General features: G+C 37.5%; 1 protein-coding gene and 1 long non-coding RNA gene across 6 annotated transcripts in view; one reads left to right on the forward strand and one right to left on the reverse strand.

The window, feature by feature from the left end:
* Positions 1-2,012: 2,012 nt before the first annotated feature.
* Positions 2,013-2,708, reverse strand: LOC103714239. The gene is made up of 2 exons (XR_005512613.1): positions 2,615-2,708; positions 2,013-2,490 (listed from the first exon to the last, which is right to left on the reverse strand). It is a non-coding gene; the product is annotated as an uncharacterized LOC103714239 (long non-coding RNA).
* Positions 2,709-6,130: 3,422 nt separating this feature from the next.
* The window catches only part of LOC103714220 (cation-chloride cotransporter 1), a 43,979-nt gene continuing 26,008 nt past the window's right edge, over positions 6,131-24,101 (forward strand). For 2 of the 5 annotated variants that reach the window (XM_008801403.3, XM_017844887.3), the window contains exons 1-7: positions 6,131-6,548; positions 8,163-8,334; positions 12,619-12,759; positions 12,981-13,059; positions 17,660-17,757; positions 22,678-22,792; positions 23,447-23,547. In XM_008801403.3, coding sequence (XP_008799625.2) covers positions 8,192-8,334; positions 12,619-12,759; positions 12,981-13,059; positions 17,660-17,757; positions 22,678-22,792; positions 23,447-23,547 — 677 coding nt within the window. In that variant the 5' untranslated portion in view covers positions 6,131-6,548; positions 8,163-8,191. Of the gene's footprint in view, positions 6,549-6,623; positions 6,748-6,946; positions 7,163-8,162; positions 8,335-12,618; positions 12,760-12,980; positions 13,060-17,659; positions 17,758-22,677; positions 22,793-23,446; positions 23,548-24,101 lie in introns of those variants that run through there. The other 3 variants (XM_026807458.2, XM_039128199.1, XM_026807463.2) reach the window with 3 other exon arrangements.

Raw genomic sequence — 24,101 nt, forward strand, 5'->3', positions numbered from 1 at the left:
AAATAGTCTAAATGTGCCGAGGCATAAATGAAATAACCCATTCCTACATCTTTCCATTAACATTTGGATATGATAATTGTTGCTCAAACTATATCACTTTTTCATAATTTTTAGAGTTTTTCACCAACGTTTGGATAAAAACAATATATTAGTCCTTTTGTATATCCATTGCCTAATGCCAACCACGTCGCCCACCTAGACTAGATATAGAAGAAATCTTAGTATAATTTTAAAGATTACATAATAATTTGTATCATTTTATAATATTTTTTATTAATGTAATCTTATATCGGTATAAATTATTTTTTTATGAGCATAATCTTGTTATTTTTTTTATGAGCATAATCTTGTTGAAGTAACTTTAGAGATCGCATAACAATTTTAACAAGCAATAATATTTTCTCTTGTTAGCATAATACTATATAAATATATACACTAATATTTTCTTTGTATGAAATCTATACACTAATATATATATATATATATATATATATATATATATATATATATAAAATTGTTGCTGGAAATTGGACCCGGGGGCCGCCGCGAAGCCGGGGAAGGAGGAGCTCCGCTGCTACAGGGGGCGGACGGCGGTGCGCCGGCCGGCGACGTCCTCCTGGAGGGTGTAAGTCCTGCAAAAAGCCGGTGGCCGGGCTCCCCGGCGCCGGCCCTCCGATGCCTAAGTCAGAGGGGGCCAATATGTGGAGAGAGCAGGGAAGAGAGTATATGGAGAAGACAGCAAGAACATCTGGGTAAGATAAAGAAGACGAAGAGGACGATGTCCTCAATTGTGTCTGTGCTTCCCGGCGGGTTCGGTCCCGGGGATCTGTTTCCGTTTTTTGCTGTCCCCCCCCCTTGGTTCTCCCAGCTTCCCTTTTATAGGAGGGGATTACGTTACCTGGGAGGTAACCGGGGGATTTGTCCCTGTCTGTGATAATTGGGCACGATTTGGCCCATTTATGGCATAGTGGAGAACGGGGCCGAATCAGACCGGAACCAGGGAGTTGTCACGGTCGATCGGACCTGTTGGAGTGGTTGAACCGCCGGCCGTAGCGGGCCTGGGGTCTGTGAATGGTAAGTGCATTTATTACCGAATGAACCGGCGGTCAGGTAGAGCCATGCGCTCTGACGGTTCAGTGATCCGAAGATCGTCTTGGGCCGTGTTCATTAAATGCCTGAGTGCATCGGAGACTTGAGAGAGTCTCATGCATTAATGGCAGGTCGTGCCGAACGCCTGCGGAGATCTTATGCCTTGATGGCTTGGAGATAGTGGCAGGTCGCAAGTCGTAGGAGTTGTCAAGTCCCTTGGACTTTAGGCGGAGGTTGAACATTTGGTTAAGGCATCGGCTCGGGACCCTTGCCGAGCCGAGCTGGTCGCCCAATGGGGCGCCCTGTGGCGGAGTTGCTTCAAGTACTCCTGGTCGGCGCCCTTTAGGCGAGCACCTTCTAGCAGAGCGCCTTGGCGCTGTCTTTGGTCGGCACTTTCTAACCGAGCAGCTTTGGGTGGGGCACCTCTTGGCGCGCGCTCTGGTCGACGCCCTCTAGTCGAGCGCCTTCCTGGTCGGCATCCTTTGGCCGAGCAGCTTTCCGGTCGGCGCTCTTCGGCCGAGCGGCTTTCCGGTCGGCACTCCTTGGCCGAGCAGCTTTTCGGCCGGCGCTCTTCGGCCGAGCGCCTCCGTGGATATATGACTTAGGGTTTTTCCCCTAACAATAACATTTAAGACGTACCCAGATATAAATTTTTTTTATTTATTTTTTCTTCTTCTACAAATATTTTAACAATTTCTGACATCACGCTATGAAGTCAAACACATAATGTTTATGATCAAAATGATCTGCTGCATCCAACCTTGTGAATTTAACTAAATGTCTTTGCACAAAAACTGAATTTAATTAAATTTCAGAACATGCATATTCCTTTCTGTTTGGACAAAAAATCTAAACATCCGCTCCTTTACATGCACCTGTATATCCATACGTAATGCATCACTAGATCCGTCTTGCCAAGCTCAACCCAAAAGACGACATAAAACAAACTCAACATCTTTTATTTTTTTCTTGAGAAAAGTTGAAGAGAACATATATAGTTATTCAAATTTTCCAGAACAAGCACTTATTCAAGATCTAGCCACATGCATGGTACCCCTCCTATACATGTACATAACTTGCCATACGCTTGTTAGATCGGGATTGTCGCATATGAATCCCATATAACAGGCCAGGGATTCCATTATTAACATCCGGGAAATTATATAACTCTTCCCCACCGTGGCCAGAATCACAGCATCCTTATTAGCTAGTCTTGCTTTGCAGCTATGGTGGATCATCTGATCCTTTGGCTGGGATCTCATGAACCACCTCGACTGGCCTCTTCTCTTGCTGTCCCTGCCCCGCCGACGAGCGGTAGTCCACCGTCTCCACCGTCTTCGTCTCCTTAACTCCTTCCCCACCTGGCGGAGTTTTGGTGGTGGAGGTGGCGGTGGTGGTGCCCTGTGATCATATATATAGCATCCTCAATGACTGACAAATTAAAAGGTAGAGGTCTAGAGAGAAGACTCATGAAGAATAGAGGAATAGATGCACAAAGAGCAGACAACAAATGCTCGCTTTTTACCTTTGCAGCGTTCATTTTGGTGACTACCAGTCTTTTCTCGTTTGGTACTCGGAGGAGATTGGAAAGAAGAGGTTGATACATGCGTGAGGTTATTCATATATAGGAAGTATGAACCAAGGAACCCGTGCTTGAAAGGGTTTTCCCGGAAAAAAAGGAGCCGCGACACGTGTTGCGAAATGCCGGCAGTTGATGCTGCAGCTACGCATGCAAGCGCTGGTTGGGTTTAACACGTATAGGCCACGTGGTAGGCCAGAGATGATTAACTCTCAGAAAATGGCACGTGGAAGACTGACTTGATTATTTTATTTATCAATTTTTGACATATTATATATATAAAGAAAAGAAGACAACCCCAACGGTGTCTTTGATTAGAGATGGAAGAATGAGAAATCATACAACTCCAAAGAATGTGGTTTCTTGAACGAGTCCAGTTTGGCCCTAATAACTTGGTGAGATAAATTCAAGCTTGACACAAAAGTAAATGGGATAGATCATGATTCTGTATAAATATCTAAGATGTATGCAGCAAATAATCGATATAGAACTAAACATATGCTTGCATGGGTCCTAATATATTCGCTCCGTTCAAGCTCTAACGTTATTGTTAGGCTAAGAGTTCAAATCCATTTAAATCTAATCATAAAGACTACGATCGGCCCATGGTTATCCTAATGGATCCGTGCTACGGTATCTCTTAGTCCACATTGGTTATGGGTTGGGGTCCACTTTGATATCATTTGTAACAACCCAAAACTTCATCCAAAATGACTATCTGGAAAGTATAATTTGGATTCCTTGATCTCATATAAATATCCAAAATCTATCTAATGGATATTCAACGTAAGACTAAATACATACCTACATGGTCCTGACATAAGAGGCCTCTCAAGTTGAGCCGATCATGGTGATGATGAAGGACTCCTCGTCGAGTTATAAGGATCATGATGAGTTGAATTAGACACGAGAGTGGCTCAGTTATATATGATTCCATTATACGACTTTGTGCACGGTTGTTTTGCTCAAGTTTGACTTGTTTATTTCCCGGTCTACGAAGAGGTTCTCCAAATCATATCCTGGTAGTGCCAAATTTATTGCAGAAAACATCATGTTCCGTCATAACTACTCATCGGAATTTCACTTGATGCCACTTGCTCTATAAGACTATATAGATACGCTCCATGCGGCGCTTTTCAACGGGAATTCATGCGGAATTTTTGTCCAATTTCCTAGACTTTTTGCCTGTATATGGTTTGATCAGGTTGAGCTCAAGTCATCAGAGATTGACCCCATTAGATTCACCTAGTTAAGCACTATACAGTGTTAATTTCGTTCATATGCTTGGAGGTTAGAACTGACGAACACCGTGCTGGGGATTACTGAGGGAATTCCTTTTAATAACTCCTTGTAGAGACGGGAAAAATCAAGTAGGGATCTACTTAGAATAATTGTTGCAGGAATATCCATATTGTCATTACACATGACTTTCACTGTAGCAATTAGCCGCTTCCATGCTAATTTAACGAGTTTAATTCACTTTCCCTCTTAGCTATTCCAGCAACTATGATTGAAAAATGGATTTGCATGGTGATATATATACCATCCATTCTCTCTAACAGTTTTGCTTACAAGAGGCTGCCTGTAGTGTGTATATTGGAGGGAGATCTTCGGTTGCATATTTCATGTTCCCCATGATAAAAAGGTATTAGATATCAAACAAGCTAGAGTCCCATGGTCATGTATGAACTTGCTAACTTGCTTTAACTAAAACAAGTTATGGTTGTTATATTTAAAAAAATTATCGCCATTTGAGGGTACGATCAACACTTGAAATATTGTGAAGCCAATTCACTTTCTCGATCCCTCTCCATTATATTGTGTGCATCGCTACAATTTTTCATCGATTCTAAAGCTGTGTTTGTAGTAAATGCACTCATATAGTTGACCCTCACATGCATGGGGTTTGATCTTGGTTGTTATATTCATTTCTTCAACCTATGCATAAAACTTTTTGGATTATATATAAATAAGTAGAGATCCTAATCCTAATTCCCTCAATAAATATTATATCTAGATTGGTCATACATGTATGTGCTGAAGATTCCATTTGTTTTGGCCTTGTAATGATGCTGCCGTGTCAGGCAAGCACGATTACAATCACGGATGCACACTTAGGAACTACTTAGAGACAAATAATTTAATTTAGAAAAAAAAATAATTTGCCCAAATTTTTTAGATAGTTTAGACAACAAAATAAAATAATAAATAACAAGATAACTAAATTTATGAATATAAAATTAATAATACATTTATATTTACTCACTGAAAACAATAACGAGAGACAACAACACCAAACATCATGAATGATGACCTATTTTAACATTGCTTTGCGCCTTCTATGAGTATTCCTTTAATAATTAATGAATAGATAAAAAAATTCATAAATAATTGAATTGTTACAAACCATAAAACTTTTTTAGAGAATTATTATCTGGACAAACCAAAGAAATCATGATAATTCGAAAACCGTTTAATAGTTTGACTAAGGCAATTAGCGTCCATCCATCATTGCCATGCGATAGCAATTCCCATCTATAAAAATTATTTAATTGACATGTGATCTCGCATATTCTTCTTGCATTGAGTCTCTCTCTCTCTCCCCTTCTGTCTCTTTTTCTTTCTCATTTAAGCCATTTACGGTGCCTTTATGGTACAATGCACGCACCATACTACAAAAAACAACAATTAAGGTTGTGGAACTAGGAATAACTTATTGTCTGGATATGAAGTTAAAAAAAATAAATACCAGCTAAAATGATCTGCAAACCCTCCCTGCTCAAAGTTAGTGGACCTAAAAATGAGTTCTCTCTGTACATTTAGAGCTCGTTTGGTTCGCGAGAGAAGAAGGGAAAAAAAATGTGGTCAACAAGAAAGTAATGAGATGCTTCTTGTTTGGTTGGAGTTTTCAAAGAAGATAGACGGAAAAGTTGTATTTCCATGGAAATATGATTCTCATGTTTCATGGAAAAGTGTTTTCCATGAGAAACATGGAAAAATTACTTTTTCATGAGCTAAGAATCACTCCATTTTTATTTTTTTCCCAAAAAAGTCCTTCAACATTAAAGAAGCATTAAAGACCTAATTTTTATTAAAGGTATAATAAGAATTACAAATAATTTTTTCAGAGAAATTGATTGTCAACCAAACATAAGCACTCTGAAAATATGTCGCTATCTTATTGCCAACCAAACATGCCAAAAATATTTCCTTAGATATCTTTTTCTGAAGAATCTGTTTTTAGAAATTATATTCTGAAAAATGTTTGTAGCGAACCAAACAAACCCATAAGAGTAATTTAAACCTCTTTTACTTCCATGCGTAAACCGCATACAAATCTATGATTTGCTATTCCATGCACAACCTGGGCCGCTTTAATCAGCATGCTGTCTTTCCGCACGAAGTTATCGTGATTCGTGTGATGTGCAAAATTAACAAGAAATCCCTAACTGGCGTCAGGATAAAGCAGATGGCGGATCCGGAGCGTCCGCATGCTATCCGTTCGGTACGGTAATCCCTCGGCCTTCTCAAGCTTCAAATCGACACCGCTCCTCTCGCGCGGCCTCGTTCTCTGCTTCCTCGCTTCTCCCCCGAAAACCGACGAACCGTAATCCTAACCCCACCGATCGCCGGCCGCCGCGCCGTGGCCGCCTCATTATCGACCCTTTATTCCCGTCCCAACCCTAACCCTACCCTTCCGCCGGCGGCCGCCTTCTTGACGGTCGACACCAGCCCCGCTCCTCGATCTTCTCCTTCGAGACTTCTCTTGTTCTACGTCTCGTTCTAGACGACAAATCCTCTACATTCCCTACGGCTCTGCTCCTTCATCCGCCATCGGTCCCTCCGCTGCAGCTTCTTCTCGTCGCTCTCTTCTAAAGAGGTGAAGTTTCTTTCTTGATCTTTCTTCTCTCCAAATTCAGATTCAGGATCTGTATTTAGGGTTTTATCATAGCAGATCACTATTCCGATCTTGATCTTGCGCGGGTTGATCACTCTCTCTTTGGAGGGGGCGCAGATTTGGCGTGTCATTGTATTCTTTGGTAGCACCGAAAGATCGGGATATTGATTTGGATTGAAATGTAAGCCCAAACCACTCTCTTGGATCAGGGGCTTCTTTTGATCGCTTATTTTAGTCTCTTCTTGTCATTTTCTTTTCTTCGTGATATCGCAGGCATTCTCTATTCTGAGAATGTTAGATCTGATGATTTTCTTGTTTTCTACATTGTCTCCTTTTTGTTTCATGCCCTAAACTAGATGGGCCACTGGAAGTTGTTATGATATTGTGTGGACATTAGAAGTTTTAAAGAACAGAGTTTGATTTATTAACGAGAAAAGGAAGATTAGTTGTGTTATGTAAATTACTGAAGAGATATGCCTTAAATACCCACACTGGGCTGCCGCCGTCTTATGGTTGGGGTGAATGACATTACGTATGGCTGGTTTGGACCAAAAAAAGTCAGGGAAATCCCATGTGGAGACATGTTTGGTTGCAAGGTGAATACATATCGGCTCTGTATTTTGACCATGGCCATTTTATTTCTTCATGCATTCCAGTGCCATTTAAAATTTAAATCCATAAATGATATATCTGTTTTTCAGCTCCTTTTATGACAAACCATTACTAAATGGATTAATGTTGAGATGTTATAAAAGTGAGGACATGATCAGGAAGAGGAAATATTCACCCTTTTGCAATTGCTTTTATGTAGCTTTAGTAAATAGTTAATAAGTAAAGCCAGTAACAAGCTTATTTGTACATGTACAATTTACTTATAACATATGCATCATGTATGTAGATGGTATCTATCAAAATATGTAAGTACTGAAAAGAATTCTATTTCACGATTATTAGTTATTGACCATCCAGCCAACTTGATTCCTCGAAGTTTGTATTATGAGGTTCAAACGATACTTGGTTTGTCTCACTTTGTTTAGGTGTTCTGTTCATAATTTGTAATATGTTCTTGCCTGAGAAATCAGGTCAGCTTTGGGCAGGATGTGAAACTTCTTTTTTAATTGAGATATAAAATGAAATAGTAATTTTTATCTGAAAAAGAATGCTTATTGATAACATGGTTTCTGATCATTAAAAGGTATGGAATGAGATGTATAAGAACAAACTAGGAGAATTAGATGGACAAAGACAAGGGTATAGATTATATTGGGGAACTAGTTGAACACCATATTATATAGAACTAGTTTTTCATCCTTTTGTATTAGATCGAATTTCATAAATATTTGTTTAGTGCCAATTATGTTAGATGCTGACATGGTAAATTAGCTAACTATGGTAGAGAATAATTATTAATAAGCTACTAGTCAGTACATTGGTCCTTTTATGTTGTCATATTCCAATTTACTTCTTGCCAGTAGTAAAAAGTTGCATATGGTGTTAGTGCATATGGGCCTCATGCTTCTGATACATTAAACAATATTACTGATAATAAGGTTGCTGTTAATTAGTCTTGACTTGTTAAGTAATTTGCTATGATAGTTGCAAGCTGGTCAGGCAAATAGTTGATTATGGAGAATGCAGAAATTGAGAGTGTAGATGAGGAAATGCCTTCACAAAATGGACGACAATATAGGCCAGTGGTCTCCGATGATCGGGCTGTTATCCAGATGTCTTCCATGGGGTCTAGCTCTTCTACGGACATACCAGTAAAGTGAGTTCAATATCTGCAAGATTTTTAATTTCCTTTAGATACTGACATTTTGTATATTTTGTTTCAAATTTACTAGTTTGTTTTATCTTAATTGTTATATTTATGGACAACTTGGTGTTATGATGCTGAATTTGCTTTTTTTTTTCCTATTTAGGTGAATGTTTCTTGGTTTTATTTTTCTTCTCTACATTTTTGATATTTGTAAATAGCGGGTGGAAGCATGGTCGAAAACTTGGACTTGGGTAGTGGATTGGTAATGTCTAAAAATTTGACCTGGATGAGTTAGCTCAGGAACTCGATGGGTTATGGCCTATTTTTCACCCAGATCTGTAATTAAGGTAAAAAATTCTAGAGTTGTCAGTCTTCATCATACATTAAAATGACTAACTGCTAATGTTTGACTATTGTGGTTAATCCTAGAAAATAATCCATAAGTAAACTAAGAAAATTGCAAGTTCTACATAAAATCATTCTTCATTTTCTAAACCTGGAACTTCACAAAGATGTGGAGTTGTAAATGTAAAATGAAACTTTTGTTGGCAGCCAGCCATCTCATAGTTTGAAAAAAGAAATATAATTAAAAAGAAATGAATGGCTTTATTCAGATAAATAAGAATTGGAAATTAAAATGTGTTAGAATCATCCTTACTAGAGCATATGATAATGGAATGCAGTGTTAGCGTCAAGATTTTAAATATTGATATCAAACCCCGTACCATTTTTTTCATTAGAATGGTATGGAACCAATACAATACTGGTACCTATGGTATGTATCAAAACTAATAGCTTCATGAGAAAAAATGAAAGATTGTCAGTAAGCATTGGTATGATTGATATAGGTACTGTCAATATGTACTGGTATGGATTGTTATTGATGGTACATAACAGTACATAGGGTTTGGTGTCTCGACATCCATATTGGTGCTGGTTTTGCAATGGAATGTTACGAAACTGGCTATACTGTCCTGTTCTGGTGGTTTTTGAATCCATGGTTGGCTTAATTACTTTCTTGAAATGTGCTAGTTGCGCGACGCTTATGCGTTTATTAAAAATGGTTTTGATGGTGGGTGTTGTGTCAGATGATCAAATGGTCTAATTATAGGCACTTAACCTAATCCATCTCTCCTAAAAGGAGCCTTTTTTTCTGTCACACTTTTGCAAAAACCTTAGGCATCAAGGATTCTAGGAAAATGTGATAATGAAATGTTAATATGATGCAAAGGACTTTTATCATTCAATGCAAGTTGTGAGCAGAAATATCTAGGTGACATAGATCCATAGATCAAAAAATGGCTGATCCACCAACTCTTAACGTCTACAATCACGTAATCCTTAAGAATATCCTTCAAAGTATGGCACCCACTAGGTAAAAATGTGACCAAACAGCTGATAAGCAACCACTTTATCCCTCATTACCGGGTAAGACGACATAAAAGAATTTTTCCCAATAAAGAAAGTTTATCTCATTATGGATCTGTCTAGAAGCAAACACCTGTTATCTTGCTCTTGTTGGGTTTGACACTTTTAATTAGGTCTTCATCAGCCAAAAATATACATTTCCAAACTCTGGATAAAACCTTGGATTCCTACCATTTTAATCTAAAGCAGGGTTCCAATGATGAAATCTAAATGTCTTATAGGAGGAAAGGCATTCCCATCTAGGTGAGAGGGACCTTCCTTATTTAGCACCTTATAATGCAAGTGAAATGGAAACAAGCGCACTTAATGGAAGATACACATCTAATGGTGCCTCACCAAAATTAGTGGTGAAGCTTTTTTGAAATTGCCTAGCAGGTTGAGCAATGGCTGGATGTAAATTAAAGATTGAACTTTGAAGTGCCATGACATGCTGGGTGTGCTGGCCGGTGGCTAACATGGCTTGTCCTATGCCAACTCCTGTTAAGATATTAATAACCCTTTTGTAGAATGGGCACCATTGTGACTTGTGTTTTGTGCTGGTACTAGCTCAACAAGGTAGGTGCTGGCTGGCAGGGACCTGCATTTGAAAACATCAGTGTAGAACACTAGTAGGACATGCTTGAGAGATCATGTCAAGATCTACAACATTTAAAGCTTCCAGCATGAGATGTCTTCTTTTGTTAGCTTTGCTAAGTATTTTCTTGAAGTAGCCAGGATGTTTTGTTTCATGGTGCTGAGAATAGACATAGTGGAGTAAGAACGTTATAGAGATAAAGGTAGGAGTAATATGAAAGGAAATTTGAGTGAGTGCGAAGATATGCCTACTTAATTACTCATTCAGCAATGCATACTTGAGATAAGGCAAGGGTTTTTGATGAACTGACTGGTCTAACCAGCTGAAACTAGCAAAAGTTTATTGTATGGTCCATGAAGCTGGATACTCCACATGACTAGATGTGAAATTGGAACTCTTGCCTTTATTTGGGCACAACAGTTGGACATAACCAAATTCATGCAAAGCCACTGACCTCTAGTATTACACAGTGTCGCAAAAGAGATGTTTTTTTGACTTAGAGCCCTCAATTTTGTAAAATTGTGCAAGTTTCTTTCTTTGAGTGTGCCTAAGAACAAGATAATCATAATGTAGTTGTTTGCATAAAAAAACCTAGATGTCTTTGTATTGGAAAAAGTAATGACTGGTAGCATTAATAGTCAAGAAGACACGCATTAGTGGATTTATTTGATGTGAAATAATAGAAAAATTCCTGTAGATCAAAGGTTTGATATATAGTTGTGGAAAAAGGGAAGAAGCCCATAAAATACTAAAAAAGAAAGAGGAAGAAAAGGTGAAGAACAACCCCTAGCACTGACATATGAGATAATAGAGCAAAGGAGAGGCTACTTGCCAAAAGCAACTTACAAATGATTAAGAACACAACATGAAAAGATTATCATCGACAAACTGATTATAGAAACACGTGAAGGAGGTCCAACATAACTAGAGAAATTTTCCTTTTGAGTGCTTCAAAGGCAACCATAATGATCAATTTCGAGTAGAGTGGAAGAAAAAGTGGTTCTCTAAAATCCATACAAGTAAGCATTGAGCAGGAAAGAAAAAAGTAATCTTTTCAGAAATAGCTTGATTAGCTGTTTTAGAGTAATAATTGCTAAAAAATGCTGCTTTCTGTTTCTTGCTGTGATTGCCAAAAGGCTATATATATAAATATCTCAAGCTTGAACAATGTTTAAGGGATCAAAATGCAAGGATAAATGAACTTACAATTTGGTTGAATCCTCTGGCTATGACTTGTCTGAAGTCTGTAATTGCTTACTTGGAAGCATTCCCAGATTAAGGTGACATCTTGTTTAGTTGCTTTGTCGAGAATATTATTGTAAGTGCTGATAGAACTGATAATGGAAGTTGATAGTGGACATGTCTTTAGGGATGATATCTGTAGGTAGTGTGATGTGACATGGTGGTTGACTATTGGGTACTGTACCATGAAAGTTGAGGAGCATGTATGTAACTGAGTTTTTAAAATGCTTTGGTGGCAAAAAGGCCATTATATACATTTATAGTCAGCCATAGGATGTTGTACAGACTATATATATGCTATGGAAGTAAGAATTGTGGAAAATACATAAACCATGGTGATGTGAAGTCCTTTTTCTTGTTCTGAACTCTGTGATGAATATGTTGTCTTTCTTAATCATTCTTTCCATGCTTGTTATAACATTGTGGGACTCTTCTTGATTGCACATTAGCTTGAGTTGCATGATCTATAATGCAGTTCTCTATCCCTATCGTGCGACTTTGTAGATTTTATTGCAATCTCTTCTTCTGCAGAAAGTAGCTCTAGCCAGTTATTAGTTTTAAGATCTAGCATACAATGTTCTATCTGAAACCCGATATGGATGGTTGCAGTTAAAATTAATCTGCAGCATTACATGAATCCTTTTATCCTTCCAAGTTCCATCTCTAGACATTGTAGTCCAACTGATTCATAGTGGTTGCAACATAATGTCAGCAAGCGTTTACGATTTAAATGAAAAAACCTTATACAATGTCTACAATCACCTTTTCTTTTCCTATAAGCTATGGAGATTAAGTTGCATCATACCTTGACATCTTGGCCATTTATATTCTCTCATTTTAGCTATTCTCGTTGGTGTGATTGCAGTATTGACTGTTTTATAAGCTATTGCTTTATAATCAAAATTGCTAACAAAAATAAATTAAGTGTTTTGATATAACTGCTTTTATTTTCTAGCTCTTCTTCATAGTGCTTTCCATCATCTTTATGTCCTAGATGTTGCTGGAACCATGCTAACAGAACATTGTGTTCGATTTCATGTTTGTTTTAGGAAAATAAACATGCCATCTCAGGTGGAAACTGCTGCTAGTATAAGAGATGGACCTCATGAAGGATTGGGGCATTCTCAAAAGGACTCAAAGTTGGAACTATTTGGTTTTGATTCTCTTGTCAATATATTGGGACTCAAGAGGTATTTGGTGGTTTTCTCATATCTATTATTTTCTTATAATACTTGTTCTGAACTAAATTTTGCTCTCAGAAGCTCAGCATTCTTCTTTTTCTATGTGATAAAGTGCTCAAGCAATGCTCTTGAAAGTTTATTGTAATTTATATGTTTGGATTTCTGGTTGAGTCATTTAGAATGGTTGATGTTCATTTGCTTCAATATTTTAATTGATTAAATCATTACAGTATGACAGGGGAACAGATTCCAACACCCTCCAGTCCCAGAGAGAGTGAGGATGTATCCATTACAGTTGGACGCCCGAAGGTATATTGGCTTGCTTTATCATCTAACGACTACTGCACATGTGCTTCCTTCAATGAAAATTGCTTTACAAGTTGCACACAAATAGTTACTTTTTACTATTATGTGCATATTTCTTTATTCTTTTGCATATATGATCTTTGTAATGCAGCAAACTTCAGCTGTTTATCAGAAAACTCAAATATAACTATAAAAGTAGTTAAGTGTTAATGTTTATAACACATGCAATGCCTTGTTACTAGACTTGTATAGAGTTTGTGAGTTTGGTAATCATCTGCCAAGCATGCAATTTTTGCAGAGTCAGGACATTGACAAGATAACTTTCAGTTTTATGCCAGCTCTGCTATACAGATTACTTTCCAAGGTGTATTCATGCATATGTATGATGTGTGTGCGTATTGCAGTTTGGGGTATATTCATTCATCTGTACACTTATATATGTAGTATGGTTATCTATGTTTGTATGTATGTATGTATTTGTGTATGTATGTTTATGCATGCATAAGTACTATAGAAAAGGCTACATATTTTTGCTGTGTAAGATTCACAACTTATGACCAGAATATGCTCATGCATAAAAATTATCAATATCTCAAGGGCTGCTCCTTACAATATGTTATGTGCATATTTATAGGACATGATATTCTAATCTTAATTAGGGCATTAAACGCGATACAAAATTATACTCGAAATAGGACTTGACAATAAGAAAATATACTAGAATTAGTCTATAACAAAAATGGAAACCTAGCAAAAATTTGATACGGTTCCTAATGGAATATCTATAAGAAAATCTGCTGAAAACCTCTGAATCTGCTGTTTCGCTCGCGAAACTGCCGGCTCATTTGATGCTTGGCTTGGTCTAGTTGGCCATAATACCTGTTGGTTGTATGCTGTGCTGCATCAATTAAGATGTCTTTGTGTCAGAAGAGCCCTTGTAGATGCTGGATAGGAAAATGAAGAAAATAAAAACTTGGGTTCCACAACTCATTCATCCCTCCTCTCTTAGCTAGATTATCACCATATGATGCCCCAAATGCACTCATAAATAAAAAACTTCCCTGTATACATAAAGTACCTATGTAAACATTCCCAGAAACCCCATATGAAAATTGGGAATTAGGGGACTCCCCAAACTCATTGAATATTCTTAGATTATTGCCCAGGATTTACAATCTTGGTATTGGTTTTTGTTATAGGTAGGTTATTAATATGGTATGATATTGGTACATGGATTGTACCATGACATAGTTTAGTAATTAGTGCCAGGATAGTTAAGGTGTCACAAACTATCATGTGTTGGTACGGTAAGGTATTGGGGACATTTCGAGCACTAGTCTGTCACCTGGTGTAGTATGGCATATTGCCTATATGGACCTGTATGGTACTAGAAATGTTGCCTTCATCAACATGTCAAGCCCTAGGCAGCAGCCATGAATCTTAGCATCTGCATTTTTATGGAGAAGGGATGAAGTAGATTGTCTTTTTAATATATAAATATGTTTCTGTACATTTTTGGGTTTACACCATAACCGTCATTGAAAGTCTTCCTTCATCAACATTATTTTGCTGGATTTGCAAGTGTCCTGTTGTTTAGCAAGAGGTGAAAAGGATGATTAAGTGTACCTGCTGATGTGTGAAGCCATAGCTGGCTTTGCATGGGGCAGCCACAGGCATGGTCAGGTCTTCCCCATTTCTTGTTTTTCTATTTGAGTTGGGGAAGGAGGATTAACTCGCTAAGGTTGTATTTGAAATGGGTTAAGCTAATTCTTCTCCTGGATCAGCACCTGCTTTGTTTATGATAGGCTGGCGGATCCAGCCTAAGTTTTAGTCTAGCCTGGCCATGCCTTATCCAGTCCAGGACCTGGTATAGGCTGCTTTGGGATCTTTACTGGCTTCTGGCTGGATTCTTGTCTAGACCTGGCCCAGTTTGTTAGAGCTGGTGTGGGCCTAGGGCCACCTGGTGCGGGGAGTCATATTAATTATTATTTAATGGCCCGCAAAAGTACACATTTTGACTGAATTAAGGTTCCAACCTTGACCCAAAATTTCTGATTAGACCCTGAGTTTAATGTTTATATCCCTACGGACATGTTCTATTTTTTAGGGACCTGTTTGGAATCTTGATTTCAGAGTCCTATATGTTTTTCTTTTGGGTAAAATTTAGGGGCCTATTTGTCAAGTTGATTGAAGTTTCATAAAGTGGGCCATTTTTCATCACATTCGGACTCAACAGGAGTTAAATCTTAGAAAGGTATTCTGGACATTATTCACTTGTCCCAGATACATCTGATCTTGCATTAATGAAATATTACTATTTTTTAAAATAGGTATACTTTATCTCCATGATGCAGTTGTGTTATTTATTTCAAGATTTCCACACATCAATTATGCCTCAAGGTGCTCAGAGATTGTTAGGGATCTTTTGGTAGCTACATAAAGAGCTATCTCTGTTTCTTTTTCATGGGTTTCAAAAATAAAAAAAAGAATTTGAATATTTCAACTGGAGAAGCATTGGTTGTAAGTTTGTAACCTTGGCAAAGTCAGATTTTTTTTTTTTTTACTTTTGACTTTCAAATTCAATGCCTTTACAATGTTGACGAGTTATGTTCAAGAAATAGATGTTGTTAGATACCTATGAGATATTATGCTACCAATAATAATCATAAGGAAAGATAGATCCTTTCAACTTTTATGCATTGGTAAATCCTATGTAATAAATCTATATGTAGATTGAAACAATTAGATTCTATCATTTTGACTGATCGATGACTGGTACAGAGAAGCCTGTAAATATTTGTGCTATATGGATTTTTCTCTTATGCATTTGCATGCTTTAATTTACTAGTATTTAGGTTTGTTTGCTTATATGTATATGCATCTGTGCATACATATTCATATATACATACTTTACTATATTTAGAAACAACACTAAGTGTTTGTGCTTAAAAGCCACAGATATACATAATACCATGCAATCTTAGTATGGTTATACCTGAGAATGTTGCATGTAAGCACATGCAAATGCTGTAATCTATGGATGTTAGAAAGATCACTAAATCTAAACTTCAAATGCATGATGATCCAGTTCAAGTTTATTAATTAATTAAATTGTATTAAGGTAATTTCCTTTCCTTCCATCAGTTGATACTGGAATTTGTTGTCCAACATCATAGAGAGTCTGGAAGTAGGTTGTTTTTTTACCTTAATTAATAATTTTTCTTTCCTGGTTAATCTTAACATGATATTGATTCTAGTAAGGCTTTAAGGTCACTGGCTAGTACAGTATTTACCTTGATATAGGTTGGTACAAATGAGCAAAATAAAAAAACATATATTGAGCAGTATGGGTTCAATACGCCTCGATACAACACATTATGGAGCGGTATTCATCATACAGTGTGATATAGGGTTGCTTGGACCTGATTAACTAAAATTAAGCATTTCAGGATCCTATATATCAGTTATACCATTTGCACCGGCTCGTACAATATTTACCTTGATACAGGGGTGGTACACCTTGGTACAAATGAGCAGAATAAAAAAAGATATATCGAGCAACATGGGTTCAATACACCTCGATACAACACGTTATGGGGTGGTATTCTCCATATAATGTGATATAGGGTTGTTTTCCATATATCGGTTATGCAATTTGCCAGTACGGTTTGTACCAGCTGGTTTGAGGCCAGCATGGGTGGTTTTTGAATTCTTGGACTAAAGACAACATAAAATGCAAAGGGTGCACGGTAGAGCTATATTGTCTATAGGAAGAGAATTTATTATGGACCACCTTCCAAGATTAAGCATCATTTTGTGTTGCATATGGCGAGAGTCTATCAGGCAATTTTGAATGAGGAATTGATCATCTATCTAAAATGACAATGGTGGCTTAGTTGGTTCTCCTTTTTTTGGGCATCTTACTCTAAAATGACAGAAAATATGCAGGAATAAGAAAGATTATGCAATACTTTGGCCTCTCTTATAGTTTCTACTAAATTTTTCATATTGCTAACTTCTTGTACTTTGGATAAATCCTTTTTATCGACCTACCCAGAACATTTTCCTTTATTTTTTAGGTTTTAGTACCTTTTAGAGGGAATTTCAAGTTTCAGCTAGATTCATAGGTTATGAGGATTGGTTTACATAATTAAGATTTTTATTCTCTTCAATGGACTTTTGGGCCTGTTTGCATGGGTGCATGCCTTACTCCTGTCTTCATTTTTTTGGTTTTTTTCTAGTTTCATTCTTGTCATACTATCTTTCTTTGCAGCATTCAGTTTAAGCAGAAGACAATCTATTGACTCATTTGATAGACCAATTACTTAGCAACTTCTCTTGTAAATGTAGTACTTGAATTTATTGGTTGATTTGGAAATACTTATTGCTAGTTACCGGGTTGCTAGAGATGGTATGTTTTGAAAGTTGTCTTTTATGAAGCATTCCTGGCAGGAAATATCTTACTTTATGAACTCATCTTGTGGCTATGATTGCTTTTTGTCTGTCTGTCAGTCTACCTTCATCATGCTCTTTTTTTTTGGGTTTTTTGTTCTACAATTTTAAACCGTGCATACTTGACAGATTGAACTTGATTGCTCTGCAGGAAACTGGTCCTGGTCCTAAATTGGGAACCATGATGGGTGTATTTTTGCCTTGTTTGCAGAATATCCTGGGGATTATCTACTACATCCGTTTTTCATGGTAATGGACGCCATAGTTTATTTTTCGACTTAAATGTCAATGCTAGAAAGAAATTTCTAGTTTTTCTTTCTCACTAAAGGAATAGAGTAAACAATAATCTGTAATCACCTCCAACTACTTGTGAGACATCTTAATCATTTAACCCAATAATTAGATATTTATCCTTTTAATTTAGTGGCGATTAATATTATCGTTAAACAGATGTACAACACACAAAAATACATATGTATGTATGTTTATGCGTAAATGTGTGTACATCAGAAATACATATGTATGTATGTTTATGCATAAATGTATGTGTATGTATGTATGTGGGTGTGTCTGTATATATTATCTCTAAGTGTCAGATCCATGGTATCTTGGACCGGTTGATACCGATGTGTACCGGGCGCATCGTACCATACTCATACCGAACATTGTACCAAGATAGGACTAGTATGGGATCTGGCACCGAGATGACGAATCTTGGTTGGATCCTTTCAATATCGAAGGATTTCTTCATGCAGACCCATGTCCATATGTCATCACTGTAAGTGTGGGTAGAAGATTTTAGGATAAATTGAAGGGTCCATGTAAGATAGATCTGTGCATATTCTTTGAATCCACTTAATTAAATGATTTTTATGTACTTTTGTTTTTACATATAGCTATCTGTTGCACCTGGTTAATTCTTAAATTGTATAGTGAAATGATCTTGTAAAGAAGGTGTATTAGAATTTGGTTACGTTATTCTTTATAACAAACCAACAAAGGAGTTCACTTTTCTTGGTCCTTAGCACGGAAAAAGAATATGCTAATTATAGATTTTCATTCTGTAAGTGAGACCATATACAGAGAGATTAAATGTGTGAAAGGAGGGTGTAATTTCAAATTTTTGCTAATCATGATGGTTGCAATGAACCATTGCCTCCAATTCAAACATTCATTACCTTTTTCACCATGAGGTGGAATTATGATTAGAACACATAATCTGATGGCAATGCTTGGAATACAGTCAGAAGGGAAACACACTTCAGTCTTTTCGTGCTTAGCCAATTTCTCCTTATACGTGCAAGGGAATTTTTGTCAAATTGATGAAACTGTTACCCTTTATGTCTTATTCTGTTCCTTCCGACCAAACAGCTTTTCAGTCACTCCAAAAGTTATTGTCAAGAATAGCAGATTTTCAACCAAACAGAATCCAGATTTATCTAGACTCACCCATCGGGTAGCAGGATTAGTGGATGGGAGCAAATTACCCTGACAACACTAGCCTGCAACCAAGCCAAGCATAGTGGATATTTTGGGGATAAGCACAAGAGCATATGGATCCAAAGATGATGCAGATTGGATTTCCATTAAGTTTATTAGCTATCGAGCCGGCGCCGAGGATCTGCTGCTGGAATATTTTTAGGTGGAGCTTTGATTAGATAAAAGTCTTGGTGCCAAGCATTTGGAAAATGTTTTCCTGTATGTAAAAGTCCAGGGTTAGTCTTTGTTTGCCTGAATAAATGGTAGCACCTTGGTGACATCATGGTGATTGGTTCATCAGTGGGTTTAATTTATTTATGAAGATCATTTTGAAAATTTGGTAGGTGGAGGAATTACATTGCATGTGATCTGCGTATAGAGTTGGACTCAACCCTATGCTTTTGCCTCCAAAAACTTGCATAATAATGTTGGTGCCCCATGTCACCTATGGCTGGTGTGAGTCAAATTAAGTAGTGTATTGACATGATATTTCTACACATTGCACTCAGGCCTAAAATGTCCTAGTTTGCCATTCCTCTCTCCCTATTTTGTATAGTAGCTGGTTTCCAGGGTTATCGGGTTACTCTATTGGCCAACTCCCTTTCTTGAGAAGAAGGAATAAGAAAGAGAGGGAAAGAAAGCTTGTGCAGGTGATTCCATAGAGAGTTCCAATGATCTAGGCTGTCATATGCATTAGGGGTCTTTTCAGGCTTCTTTTATACATGCATGCTTTGCTTTATCAGTATAAACCCTAAAAATTTATAAGATCATCTGTTTGATATGTTTCCTGTGGAGTTATGATGTTGAAGATTTGACTCCAACCAACAAGGAGATGATTTAGTATCAATTTTGATGGGAATTTAATGAAATACAGTTCCTCTTCTTCTATTTCTTTCTTCCACCAATTGTTCTTTTCTTTGGTGGCTTCCCATTGGGCTGGTGGAGTTGCCTCTAGATTCTAAGATATTTGCTGCACATTTTGAATTGATATTGTGCCAATTTTCTTGCACTAAGTAAATGCTTTAAACAAGGTTCGCCGAACTGTTACCGAAACCCATACCGGTTGGCGGGCGAGTCATACCAGTACCGTACCAAATCAGCACGCCCAATTTTTTTTTTAAAGTTTTTCAAGTTTGATTAATTAGTAATTAAATTTTTTTCAATTTTTTCAATGATTTTAAGTATAATATGATGTTTTTTGATGTTTTTATGATCCCGATTTAATCTAAATAATGCATCTTGTTGTTTTAAAGTAATACAAAACATAAAATAATTAGTGAGATGTTGCACGTTACAAGAAGTAACATGAAATATCCTAAAATCAACTAGTGAGGTGGAAAATATAGAATAATACAATCAATTATATATATTTAAAGTACAACATACGTACTGATATCTAAAATCTCGTTGAGTGGTGATGCCTCTCGTAGATATCCGAATCATTAACATAGTTAGGAGGCATATCAGCCCATCTTTCTAACCAAGCGATGATGTAGTTTTGTATGTTCATCCAATAAGAAATACGCTCTGGGTTATAAGCACTTTCGGATTTCTCGCTAAAGCTCTGGCTCTGAGAGGTGCCCTCTAACTGATAATACGGTTGTGGAGGGGCCCATCTGAATATGCCGGTAGCAAAATTCGATCCGTAAGATGCTTCGGACTGCGTATAATAGTAGCCACTGGAAGGCGATGTCTCAAACACACTATATCTATATTTGTATCCATATGGGTCATAGGCTGCCTGTGGCTGGAGATGATAGAATCTAGTATATGACTCAATACCTGATATGTCTATGGATCCTACTCCACGTGCGAACCGGATGGTTCGCACAGGTTCCGCACAGAACCGGCCGGTTTGGATTGAATTCGGACGGTTCGCACCGGTTCCGACCGGTTCCTATCGGTTCAGAACCGGTTCCGAGCTGGTTCCAGAAAAAAGAAGTGAATTGACCCGGTCTTCCACCGAGTAGGCTCGGTACCGAGTTCGGCCCGGTTCGGCGGATCTTTGCTTCAAATCTTAAGAATACTCAAAATTTCAAACGAATTTTAGAACATAACATTGTGGAAATCAATCACCTCTCCAGTCTATGCCGTATTTTTTTTAAAAAAAAACTAGTTAGAAAAGTATTTTGTAATTACAATATTTTCCTCCAATAAATAGCATATTGTTTTTAAGTATCTATTTTAATTTTTTTAATAATATACTTAATGTGATGGCTTGTGCCTTCAAATTGATAATATACACCTATACGAACGTACACATGCATTCATGATAAACACACGAACAGAGACAGTCACAAGAACACTCAAAAGTAGGGTCTCGTCCGGTTCGGGGCGTCCCGAGCCATATCGGTGGCAGACTGGGACGGTTCTGACAATAAAAACGAGATCGGCGATGGAGGAAGAGAAGTAGAAGGAAAAAGAGGAAGAGAGAGTGGGGAGGGAGGGAGAGGGAGAGAAAGGTGTAAACAAATCGATGGAGGCCAGGAAGCTGCCGCGAGGAGGAGGCGGAGGTCGGGGAGCTACGGAAGGGGGCCTCCGCCTCCGGTCCCCTGTTTCGTTTGAAACAGGGGCTTGGAGGAAGCCCCTTTTATTTTTTGCAATTTTTAAGTGAAAGTCGGCAAACCCATTGCCTCCTTCGCCTCTTCCATGTGGCGGCTCTCCGGCCTCCACCTCCTCCGCACAGTGGCTCCTCGACCCTCTGCTGGCTCTCCGTTGGTCTCCCTCGGGCTCCCCCTTCTCTCTCTCTTTTTTTCTCTCTCCCGTTCTCCCTCTCCTCCGCTCGGTAAAGGCTCGGCACGGCACAGGCCCATATCAACCTGTGCTGCCAGACAACTGATTCGGAGCGTAGTACCAACAAAACAGACACTGCTCAAAAGCCTTTAAAATGCTAAATCTGTGCTATCTATACTTGCATTGAAGGATCTGTCTGACTTTCAAATTGAAATTTGTCCAGCAACAGTAATTCTCTTGTTCTTGTCCATTAGGTGTTATTTTATTAGGTAGATGCCTTCGCAGCTCGGGCTTTGTTAATATTCATAGAATTGAAGCTTGGTTTGCTAAAGCTTGTTTAGTTTGTTCTTGAGTTTCTTATTATTCACATGTTTTTAGGAGCCAATACCTAGATTGTTGCCTCTCTCCTATGAATATGAGGAGACTTTAGCTGAGCATATCGTTGTGCCTCAACTGTCTGTTGACTCCCAATTTTTTGAGTTTGCAATCATCTTCTTACCTGCTTGTCTTACATAGTGTTATCAGTTACAGGAGACTTTGTTTTCAAAGTACTTGATTATATGTTCCCACAATTTAATCCTCTCGAGTATTGGGAGTAGCTTTGCGTGCAGTAACCTCAGGCTGATTCTTAAGCATATTATTTAAGTTTTTCTTTTCTTCCCTTTCTTTCTTATTTTTCATTTGACTAGTGACATGATTTCCATGATAACATTTATGATTATTATGGTATTTTCACTGATCTTTCTAGTTTTTCTAATTATATGACCAATACATAATCCTCTATAAAATTTTCCAGCTGTAGTTTCTTGGTGTTGATTATTTACGACCAATACATAATCCTCCATAAATTTTCCAGCTGCATTTTTTTGGTGTTGATTATTTACATCATCATGCCATTCACTTTCCTTGTTTTACAATGCATGGTGCGTGATCTTAATTGCAACATTCTTTTTGTAGGATTGTGGGTATGGCTGGCGTTGGAGAAGCACTTGTGTTGGTTGCATTTTGTGGCTCTTGCACATTTTTAACTGGAATATCACTAAGTGCAATTGCAACAAATGGGGCGATGAAGGTAAACTGGATTGTCTTTATAGATTTGTGAATTTATTCTTCAAGTAGACTAGATAAGTCTTGATAATTATGGTCATGTCATCATCTTCCTTGATCTCTTGTTTTAGAGTCATGGGATACTCAAGCCTGGCCCGGCTAAGTATATATCTGATTTTTGGTATTCGAAATTTATAATATATCTAGGAATGAACATAGTATATACTACACACAACTGTCAGTTGAGAGAAGGCTAAATATTGTCCTTCCTATTTATATGGTTTCATCGTATTCCTAGCACCTTTTAAAGTAATGATAGATAATCTACTTTACCTATCTTGCTTTGAACAAGAAACCCATGCTGACGAGGTCACTAGTAGCTGATTTAAATTGAAAGCTAACAAAACTGTCCTGCCTCAGATAAGTTGAAACCCATCAATCTGCATATACTATGAAACTGAATCTAAGCCCAGAATTTTGGGGTTTCTATTAGACTAGGTGTTATATAGATTCGTCTTATTGCTATTTCTAGAGGTTCTTATCTTTGGCTTGTTCAATTTGTAAACAATGAACTTACATTCTAAATGGTACAAGATTCTATTGTTCGTGTAGATGAGTTTGGTAATGGATTTGGTTACTAAGTTTTATTTGATCTTAATTTTTTCTCATGAGCTTTCAGGGTGGTGGACCATATTATCTTATTGGTCGAGCTCTTGGTCCAGAAGTTGGAGTTAGTATTGGTTTGTGCTTTTTCCTTGGCACTGCAGTTGCTGGAGCTATGTGAGTTTGCATTGGGTTCTTTATGTATCCTGAAAGCAGTTGTGCACATTTTTTTGTTTCTTTTTTTTTTCTTCATATTTTCTTTATGCACATTTAAATCTATTGGGAAATCCTTTTAGAGTTGAAATGACATGCAATCAATTTACTTATATTGCTTATCTAGAGAGCCTATGCTTTATTATCATTGTAATTCATTATATGAACTCCAATTTGAAAATTTCTAAGTAGACATGTTCCTCTATAATGCTTATTTCGCCGCTGCTAGATTTTGTATTTACGGTGACAAAAAATAAAATAAGAACGCTAAGCTATTATTTGTTTAAACCAGAGAATTGACCTCAATATGATTTTGTTTGGAAATGTGCATATGTTGCTCTGTATAGTCATGCTCTTTGATATCTCATAAGTCACTGTGATAGCTTGCAGTCTTGCACATTCACAACAATTACTTTGACTACAATTAGAACAATAATCTACACACGCACATTGATCACCTGTCATGTGAAAAGTCAGAATGATGAAGCATACATGACTTTGTATGTGTTGGTGATTAA

Source organism: Phoenix dactylifera, chromosome 7 (genome assembly GCF_009389715.1).
Source record: "Phoenix dactylifera cultivar Barhee BC4 chromosome 7, palm_55x_up_171113_PBpolish2nd_filt_p, whole genome shotgun sequence".
Taxonomy (NCBI): Eukaryota; Viridiplantae; Streptophyta; class Magnoliopsida; order Arecales; family Arecaceae; genus Phoenix; species Phoenix dactylifera.